The sequence below is a fragment of the Pteropus alecto genome, unplaced genomic scaffold (genome assembly GCF_000325575.1).
Source record: "Pteropus alecto unplaced genomic scaffold, ASM32557v1 scaffold25, whole genome shotgun sequence".
Taxonomy (NCBI): domain Eukaryota; kingdom Metazoa; phylum Chordata; class Mammalia; order Chiroptera; family Pteropodidae; genus Pteropus; species Pteropus alecto.
This window is the reverse complement of record NW_006441955.1, coordinates 18,525,644-18,536,546: the sequence shown is the minus strand read 5'-3', so window position 1 is coordinate 18,536,546 and position 10,903 is coordinate 18,525,644. Positions and strand designations below refer to the sequence as shown.

Sequence of the window (10,903 nt, the reverse complement as noted above, 5' to 3'; positions counted from 1 at the left end):
AGTCAGATTCAAATTCTACCTGCTACTATGCTAGCTGCAGGGGTTGTAATAGTAAAATAGTAAAAATACATTTGAGTTCCTTTCTGTGACACATGAGATTCAGATTTCTCATCTATACAATGTAGATAAATACTTTCTTTGAGGGCTTTCATGAGGGTTTTGTGAAAAAATGTTATTTAAAGTACTTCATGGTACCAAGTTGATAGTAGATTCTCAATAAATTCCAGTCTTTATTCTTCTATCAAAATATCTATTCTACCATTAATCTGGATAATAAAAATGGTTGTTTAAACTGACATTTTACAATACAGTTGACCTTTGAACAATGTGGGTCTTAGGGGTACCACATATAACTTTTGACTCCCTCAAAACTTTCCACATATAACTTTTGACTCCCCCCAAACTTAGCTATTAATAAACTACTTTGACTGGAAGCTTTATCAATAATACAAGCAGTTGATTAATACATATTTTGTATATGTATTATATACTGTATTCATACAATAAAGTAAGCTAGAGTAAATAAAATATTATTAAGAAAACCATGAGGAAGAGAAAATATATTGATAGTATTTATTGAAAAAAACCACATATATGTGGATCTGTGCACATCAAACCTGTGCTATTCAAAGGTCAATTGTATTATATTTCTCTCTGACAACATAAAATTTCAAGACAATAGCTAGATTTAATTACAACAGAACACATCCGAAGAAGCACATGGAACCATTAATAACATCATAAAAAGTTGCCTTAAATGCTTTTTGGAAAGGCAGTAAATAAATGATAAATGAATAAATGAATGAATGAATAAATAAATAGAAAATGTAAATAACTTTATAATTTAATAACTAATTTATGTCTTAAATGGCTGATCATAAGTACTATTTTTTTGAAAATTAGAATAAGCATCAATAAATTAAAATATTACAGAAATTAAATTAATTAAACTAATTTTGTTGCTTATTTGCATTCTTTTAACGTCTTAAGAAGTTCCATAAAATTACATTAACAATGAAATTTACTGTTTATAGTAAAGAAAGCCCATATGTAGCTTATAATCTATGAAAAATGTTCAATATGCAACCTGGCATGTAAAAAATATGAAAACATTAGAAATATTAGAAACATAGCAAAATCTGAGAGAGTCTTCCCTTTCTGTTCACATAAGTATTCACTGTATAGAGACTTTATCAAGTACACAGTGCTTCAATCTTAAGTCACAAAGTTATACAATTAGTTTACTACAATTTTGTTTAAAAGAAAGTTGAGAGAAAAAAATATCTAGATATGTTTAGTAAACTAAAAAAAAAGAGAAGAGAGAGAGAGAGAGAGAGAGAGAGAGATAGAGAAACCAAAAATGAAATAATGTGCTGAGGAAAGACCCCAGCTTACACAAATAGTGCCTTTCTGTCAATTACCAAGGTAGAGAAGGGGGATGGTAAGAATCACAAACAGGCCACCTTTCTGAGTGCATAAATTAGAAAAACACAGTCTCATTATGACAGAGAAAATACGAAAAAGTACTCCTTTCTTCTAATTGGAAGAAGTAAGACTTGGCAAGCAGAGAGTGTGGGAAGAGTCTGGATTTCAGTCCCTGGATATCCCCTGAAGAGGGAACCACTGCACAAACATATGCAGCAACTGTTTCCTGTGCTTAACTTGTAATACATGAAGATGCTAATTTACATTCCTCAGGATTCTTCATTCATTCTTTCTAGGATACCCTAGAGTCATTTGCCATAACAACTAACTAAGGATGGCCAGTATTATCATTCAGGAATTTTATGAATAAAAAGACAGCTCCAGGATTTCCATAGGAGAATGCACAGTTTTGTCAATTTTATTTACTGAAAATGTTTGCTTGTAAATTAACCTTATTCTGTATTTTAGTGGAATTTTCATGGCTAACAAACATTTAGGGGCTGCAAAAAAAATTGTAAATAGATAATATTAATTTTTATTATCTTAACTAGCAAGACGAAAGTGTTGTAATAGGTTTTTATGCATTTGTAAATCAAAGGAAAATAATATTTGTCCATTTCCTTTCCTGCAGAGAAGGGTTCAGGAAAACTGAGTCTCAAGCATGGAATCAGTTAGCAATGGTCAGTGGATCCAAGAAGGGAGAATCAGAGAGGCTGCATCTTAGGAGAGGGTGATGTGAAAGCTTCACAGAAAAACCAAAAAAATTTTTCATTTAAAGAAGCTCTGCAGCACAAAGGTGAACACAAAGGTGAAGGAGCAGAGACTTAGACTGGAATCCACAGAAGGAAACAGAACCTAGAGAAGTCTCAAAATTGAGTCAACATCACCCAGTGCCCACACATGGTAAGATTTTTGCAATTTAGGAAGGTTGTCCCAGATGCTTAAATGCTTTAAGTTTATAGGCCTTAAATTGATAATTTGGGGTCATAAAATGTTTTGGTGGTAATGGAATAGTTGCCCTGCCTGTGTTTCTTTCCCATCCCCTGCCCTTTTCTCTTTCTCCTTGTATGGATAATAAAATGTTGATGATAATTCATTTTCTGATGGAGTCTTTCAATACTTATATCATTCTTGGTTTGCAATTTAATGTAGCTTCCAAAGAGAATCCCTTTAGGTCATCTCAATGCCCAATTGAGAAAGGCTGAAGAGTCTCTGCCATATTTCTGTTATAAATCATCTTAGAGCTATAGTAATAGTTAATAAATCTACTCTCTAGGGTACCCTAAACAACATCAGAAAATTAATTTAGCAATATAGAGGTGCCTAAGTTATATCTGCAGATAATTTAGACATTAAGAAAGAGTGCTTCAAAGTGTATTACCATTTTTCAGACACTGAATATATCTGTAGTATACTGTATAGATTGGTGAGTAAATAGGGCTACAAATTAGCCAAATGAGGAGCTATTCATATAGTATAGTTTCAATGGGTTCAAGCAATAGCTTCCTTCATACCAAGATCTCTCTATTCTCACTGAATTTTGAATTTCATCATTTTAGTTTGAGGGTTTGATTTCTTTCTATTAATTAAGTGTCAAGCCTTCCAGAAAAGGTGCCTATTAAAATTGTGATATGTCATCTATTCCTCACTTCAAATAAGTTTCAAGGCCTTTTTGAAAACTGATTTTGTTAGGGCAGAGGATGAGAGAGCCCTGGGCACCTGAGAAAACATGAACAGGATCCATTAAAGTTGGGGCTCCAGCAAAAAGGGTCTTGCTAATTAATAGTTGTGTACTGGATCCTACTTGTATTAGCTCACGAGAGCCCTCTGTACTCAAGTCCCAATTCTGAGTTCAGTGATGTTAAATTAGTACTTTGAAATTGGCTGTAGGGGGGTGTATTTATATCACTGACATTGACAAATATCACAAAACAGGACCTTGTTTTACTCCCTGGAGAGAAAGTTACCCATATACCACTGTCTTGGAACAGGAGACTGAGGACAGGAAAAACAATATTCGAATGTTAACTTAGTTTTTTTTTAATTTTTTTTCCAGAGTGATGATGAAGCTGTGAATATAAATGTCCCTTTGATTTCATTACTCTACTCACAGTAGGAACCAAACAATCCAGAGTTAGGGATTGTTATTAAGACTAATTTAACAATAAAACATGAATTTGAGGTATTTGACCCTCATCTCTCTGGGATGGGAGTTTGTTCCACAAGTTCATTAATTTTATTAGGAAAGAAGTGTTTGGAGGCTACTTTCATTTTATTATCCCCACTTTGCATTGCTTTTTTCATAAAAGATTACTAGGTTAATGACTATACTAACAATATAGTCATAATGATATATTGTGTGAAAATGACTCATTAGTCTCCATCAAAATGTAACTAAGACAGAAGGCATTAATCAATTTAAACAGGTAAAATGTTCATTCTCAATTTTGCCTGAATAAAATAAGCAGAAACATTCCTTTGACAATGGAACTGTTTCCTCTTACAGTGCATTCCCTTTCAAATGAGCCTACATTTTCTTTTAAAACTCTGTGAACTTGCTACTTTTCCATTAGCCTAGATGAGTAACAATTTACTAGCTAAGTTACAAACTTGTTTTTCATGTTTTACTTCCATGTAATATTTCCTGTGAAGAAAAATGGGCTGAAAAAGCATTTAGAAGTGTTGACTACTTAATTTCCATTCTAATTTAGGACTCTTTTTTTTTTTTCCAATAGAATCAACTGAAATTCAATAATGATTTCTAGCTCAGCTCTTAGACTGCATCAGAAAGAGAAGATAGGGCTATCTCAAAAAAAAATATACATATATGTATATATATATGAAAAAAATAAAGAATAAAAGAAAAAGAAAATGAATAATAAGAAAAATGAGATTTACAGCAACACAAAAAGCCATGTATCTGCTCAATCCAAAAAGCAAAGCTGTTAAGCAGGAATCTGATAATCAGTCTAGCTACAAATATTCATTTAGCAGCTAAGAGTTCAGGCTCTACATTATTTGTCTTGTGCTTTTTGGACTCATAAGAGTCTATAAGCAGGGTCGTATGTATAGCCTAAACACATTAAGTGAACAAACAACATTAATTGGCTTTGGTATGCTGACACATGTAGGGCAATCCATACTTACTTTCTGAAGAGGTAGTTCTTGTAGATCAAATTTAGACTTAGTCTGCAAGTTTAAAGTCATGCTTCTGCCTGCATGCATTGCTGAAATACCTCCATAGGGCAGCATGCCAAGGTTAACTGTATTGTGTTTGTAAGCAGCATTCTGAGTAGAGGAAATAATCATGTGACAGGGTGTGAACACATGCTCAACAAACTGAATATTACATGAACATGTTTAAATTTATAACATTTAACTTTAAGCGAGCAAACAGTAACTTTCTTCTTAAAACATGCACTTGATCAGACAGAAGCATACAGTAAACAGTGTTAGTTATGCACGTAATGAGTACCATCCAAAACTACAGAAAAGACAAAAAGCAAAGATACATTCCATTTTACATCTGCTGCTAACTCAAAGACATAAAAGCTATCTCTTATATATCATGATAGTAATGACTTTGGATAAATGTTGTTCATCTGCAGTAATCTATTAATTTGAAAAATTCAAACAGTAAAGTCTTAATCAAATCTTGTCAGCTGAAAATCTCATGGTCTCTTTTACACTGTGAGATCATCACATACAAAAGACAAATACTAGCTTCATAATTCTGGCTTACAACTAACGCAGGGCAATGTTAAAGCCAAAATCAGTCTCCTTTATTTCCCAGTCTACAGGCTTAATTGCAGGAAAAGAGCTGATCAAAAAACTCACTGAATTTGACCAATGGCTGATTGAATTTACTGTTAATTTACTTAAAATAGTCAAATAAGTTGTATGTGGATCTAAATATTCTAAAATTTTTTGTTTCTTAAAATTTACATTTTAAACTGGAGATATTTATAATGAAACTAAAGGAATTATAATTTGAACTATTAATGCTATTTATCTAATATACCTAAATATCTATGGAAAACAAGATATTTTCATTGTGGTTACCCTTCAATAAGTGCATCCAAAATCATTCCAAGTATCTGATAGTTAATTCTTTTTACAGACTTCATTAAAAATTTAAAAATTTTGGATGCCTGGTCATCAAATAGTTTCCGTCAGTATAATCTCCACTTCTATTTATCATGGAAATGTAATAAGTGACAGCATTTGGCCTTGTAAGTAATTCTCTTATTTTTGAAAAAAAAAAAAATCTACAGAAGTTAACTTAGTACACTTTTTAAAAATTCAATATTATTGAACATAACATCAGGCAGCTATTTTATTGTGAGGGCATTATATGCAAGGTAATGATTTGTAGCATCAAAGTTTCATTGAACTCATCTCAAAGATGATTATACTCCTGATGGTGTGCTTATCTACCAATCCTATTTTTTTATGGATCCCTGAATATTTCATCTAGAGATTTTTCATCATCATTATACCAAAATTGGGAAGGACACTGAACATTTCAATTTAGCCTTGAATGATTGCTTAAAGTTTAAAATTCTGCCAGTCTAGTGCTTTCTCAGCTCCTGTAGAAGAGTAGCAGTCTCAGACACATGGTTTCATGTTTTAAGTTCTCTCAGTCACAGTGGGGCACTGAGCCGGAAGGTTAAACTAAAGGAGAAAACAAGCATCTTTTATTGAGGGTAGTACTTGGAGCTGCCTCTCCAAGTATCATATGAAATCTTTAACCAACATTACATTGGGCCGTTAAGCTTATCCAATGTTCAGGCCCTTAGGTAGTTCTTTCATGAGGACTGGACAGAGATCTTGTAGTTTCTAGTGCAATGATTTGAATTCCAGTGTTCAAATCGCTCAACTAAATTTCACTGGGAGGGAAGCACACCATGTCTCTGGTGCAGTCCGACTTCAGACAGAATGTTAAGTAGTACAGCTATGTCAAAACTAGTTTTACATAACGTCTTCAGAACCCTGAATTCATCTTGTTGAGTAGCTGGCAAGTTTTAAGTAAAGATACAGCCTGAACTGCTCAGTAACTCAATTGAGAGGGGAAAAGAAATATTACTTGGAGAAAACCAGAGAAGAGCTTCCAGGATCCAATGGCTTGAAGCAATACTTTAAGGTAATTTCATTTCTTAGAATTAAATGAGAAGCTACTTAATATACAGTGAAATTGCTCTGTAAAAATGAAAGACAGACTAAGAAAATTATAAATAAACTGGGGATACATGGAGACTAATTAAAAAGGGAGGTATTGTCACAGCAATGGAAAATACATGAATTACTTTTAGTTATCTGGACCCGGGACAGTCAGGGCCTCCAGATTGTGGTGATCTAAATCCCTGTCTCCCAGTCTTATCTTTTTCCCTCCAAATTTCTGCTCCAACTAGAATAGTTACCTATTTTTCAGTAGCTCTGATCAAAGAAGAGGAACCATTTATCTGAGAAGCCAGTAAATCAATGATGGTACCAAAAGTTCAGAATTTTGTCTTTTTTTTATGCTTTGTTTTCACTCACTCCTCTTTTGCCTCAAATTACTAGTCATTGAACATATGCTCCAAAAAGCTTCTTATAACCTTTCTTGACTAGTTCATCTTACCCTGTTACGTATGGTCGTGTCTACACGAGGCCAGAGTTCCCAAACTGTACTGTATTATTTGGCCCCAAATATTTTCGCCCTCCAAGTTATCTGTCTACATGGAGGGTATAACTTGAGGTAAGGCATGGTGACAACCGACCAGGTGTCTCCCACTGACAGCCAGTCATGAGGCTTTGATGAGTCTCCCTTCAATGGGACTGAGCACACCTATTTGAAACAGACATTCTGATGAAATATTTTGCAAGGCAGAACCAATTTCCACAATGAGAAACTAAAACCCACACCCACACTTATTAGTTCACTCTTTCTGTAAAAATAATTGTTTTCTTGTCATGTAGACACGACCTACAAACAATATAATTATTTAAAAAGATTATACCTGAAAACACACCGTTCAAGGAAATATAAATGCAGTAACCTGTGTTTTTAGCAAAACATCAAATAAAATAATAAAACTATTGCATGAAACATTCTAATAGTATATTATTACCCAGATTTCCAATTTACACTGTGCATGTAAACCTAGAAAATGAGAACAAAAGGATCTATTTTCACAAAAAAGGAGCTTTAAGATTTTAAGGTCCATGCAGAGCACACAGAGCCCTCTATATCAAAGCAACAAAGTATACTCAGTAACGATGGTCATTGACCATAGTTCTAGAAAATGAAAGAGCAGATTTCTCTCAGAAATAAATAGGCAGCAAAAAATAATTCTAGGCTTTATACAAATTTTTTACTCCTTAATTTTGCGCATTCCATGCTTTATGGTGACTCAATTTTTATCTGAATTGGGATTAATTTCCCTTTTTTGCTGCAACATACACACTAATTTCTACAGTTGTCTTCATAAAGACATCTATTTTTGTTAGTCGTATGACTTGAATTTAAACATCTCTTTCTATATAAAGACTAACATTCTAAATGGCAGGAATTTTATTAAATAAAATAATGTGTAGGAGGGCATTCAATCTCTGCTTATTTTATTTTTCTGTTTCTTGCTGGGAAGATTATTGCTCATTTGAAGTAATAACCTTAGTGGTCCCATAGCAGTAACTGTATGCAAATTTTATAAACAAATTAGGCCCCACTTTAATAAAAGCGACTCCATGCAGAAAGGGGCAAAATACTCACTTTTTTATAGATCCAATGAAAATCATACTCTTTAGGTCACTAGAGAACAGTTTAGTGTCCTAAGAGAGGCATTTTGCCTTAATGGCCAGAAAGCAATTGAAGCACCATCCCATATAATAGAGTGGAATTCTTTCTTACTGACAACATTTAGGCTAGATTTGATAAATAATTTACCTCCAGGTTATGGACTTTCAAAAAGCATTAAACAATATCCATGAAAAACTATTGTGATCAAATTCCCCACCATATAAAGATAAATAAAATGCTGATCATCTATTCATTCATGTAGTTCATGCTTCACTACATGTACTTAGAAATGCCAATAAAGTAAAACTAAAGGCAGGAGGGATATTCTTACAGAGAAACGCCAAACATACCCTGTCTAACCTTCTAGCTTCTATATGTCTAAGCAGCTGTTGTCTCCAGTCTGCAGGCATTTTACCACAGCTCTCCTCTCCCTTCACAGGAGTAGGCCTCGTCTTTATATCACTGTTATCTGATGGCTTGTCACCATAGTTACCCAAGTTATAGTCAGATGGTATTTTTTCCAAAAGAGCTGCCATAGTAGGCCTAGCTGAAACTGGCCTGGTTTGGGAGGCACCGAAACTCTCTGTACTGTAGCTTCTTGCAGACAATGGCCTCCTCTGGGTAAGGTTTTTAACTGGAAAACTTCCCGCCTGAGCTTTCACTTCTTGATATGAAGGGTGTTCATCTTCATACCTGCCATTCCTTTTCAGGAACTGGGACTCAGTCACTGAAACGCTGCTTTGGCGATCCAGACCTCCCCTGTATGGAGGTCTGCCGTACCTATCACTCGGAGGCAGCTCATGAGGTTCACTGACCCTTCTAAACATGGCCATTTCTGTGGAGCTAGCCAGGGAGTCAGCTCTTCTCAAGAAGCCTGATCTGGCACCTTGGCTGGCAAACTGGGCATTCACCACAGCATCCTCATTAACAGATGGCTGAGAAAACGAAAACATTTGCTCCATTGGTGGGTATCCTCTGTAAGCTCTAGGACTGATCAAATCCTTGGTGATATTTTTGCTGGGCTGTTGCACATACTCGGAATTGTGTTGAAAAGGGGGCGGTATCCTCTTTTCAGCTTTAACTTCCACTGCTCCTTGGGGATTGAAGCTTTGGTCAAACTGATAGACTTTTTTTGTCATGGAAGCTTTCTGTTGCTGTGGCCCTTTACTACTCCCATAAGTGAGCATCTCATCATCCAGCATTGGGACCGACTGGCTTCGAGACATACTGGACATGCCATGCTCCGGTCCCAACATTTTATCTGGTCGTTCATGGCTTCCTAAGTGATCACTTCCAGAAGCATAGTTTTCTAATGGTATATTATAAACCTTGTATGTACCAATGTCAATTTCATCAATACTCTGTGACTTTTTGAATTTGTTGGACTTGATATCTTTCATTAGTGGGGAAAGCCTCTCTGTGCTTTTGCTAATGGAAATAACACCTTTAGAAGATTCTGGGCGGCAGTGGATTTGAGAAAAGACATTACTAAGACTCCTGTTGGGATTGGAATCGTGATACTCCCACGGTACTCCTGGAGAAAAAGGACTAGGTATTTCAACAGATTCTTTCATATGTTCTTTCCTTTCAGGCAATGGGCTGGTGGTTGGGGTTGTCTCTAATTTAGAAGGGAAAGCGGTCCTGTCTTCAAAAGGACTAGGGGTTCTCGTCCAATTCTGCCAAGGATTGGAAGGAGGCACTTCTGTTTCTGGCGTGTGTCTGTGTGTAGACTGCTCAAGTTCCAGAGGAACACCAACAATCCTATCCTGTCTAATCAAAGGCCTGCGTCCATGAGAAGCTGGGTTTCTAGATTTCGAACTTAGGAGAGGATTACTGTTGGCATTCTCGCCTGTTGTTTCCTCTGCAACAAACCCTGTGTTATCATAATGTGAGCCATCGGTCCAGTTGTCAGTGAAAGCGTCACTCATTGGCAGCCGGTCAGGACGCTGTGGTAGATTCCCTGGGGGAACAGCCTCCCGCTGGCTAAGTAATGGCTTTGAATCAAGAGGTTGTGGGAAGGATTGTGTGATCCTGTGAAGACAATGGGGAGAAGATACATGAAAATGAGGAAGAGCTTGGTCTTTGACAGAGAGAGAGCAAGAGGCCAAGAATGCCACTATCCTTTGTTTAATGAATCATTCACCCACACCTTACTTAAGATTAAGATAGCATTATTATTTCATGTTCCCAAAATTCACTCTTTACCTTGCTCTAACTTTTATGTCTTCCTAGTAATCATCACCTTCTACCATATTATATAATTTACTTACCTATTATATTTATTATGTATTGTCTTGTGTCCTCTGCTAGAATATAAACTTATGAGAGTAGAGATATTTTTTATCTTCAGGCCCAGCATGGTGCTTGGCACAGAGTGGGTATTAAAAATATATTTGTTGAATGAATGAATGAATAAATAAATAAGTAAGTAAGTAAATAAATAAATAAAAGATATAGGTCTTCATTAATGGTCCTGAAACCTGTCTAATGATTAGAATCACCTGCCTCTTGGTCCCCATTGCTGGAATTTCTGATTCAGTACATTTCTAAACTATTGGTTCAGAGTATCTTTCTTATAAATATTGGTATACCTAATGAACCCAAACTGTCTTCAAATAAAATTCATTTGAAGGCCTAGTATTGAAGACATTAAATTCATTGTATAGGGAATATACTCACATATCTTTCTCTAGAATGTAA

General features: G+C 35.3%; 1 protein-coding gene across 2 annotated transcripts in view; it reads right to left on the bottom strand.

Annotated features, from left to right (window-relative positions):
• LRRC7 (leucine rich repeat containing 7) overlaps positions 1–10,903 on the bottom strand; it is a 275,996-nt gene that overhangs the window by 58,307 nt on the left and 206,786 nt on the right. Inside the window, exons 19-20 of one of the 2 annotated variants that reach the window (XM_006919313.1) lie at positions 8,554–10,234; positions 4,573–4,713 (exon numbers count right to left, since the gene is read on the bottom strand). In XM_006919313.1, the coding sequence (XP_006919375.1) occupies positions 4,573–4,713; positions 8,554–10,234 (1,822 nt within the window). The remainder of the gene's footprint in view (positions 1–4,572; positions 4,714–8,553; positions 10,235–10,903) is intronic. The other variant, XM_025052071.1, reaches the window with a different exon arrangement.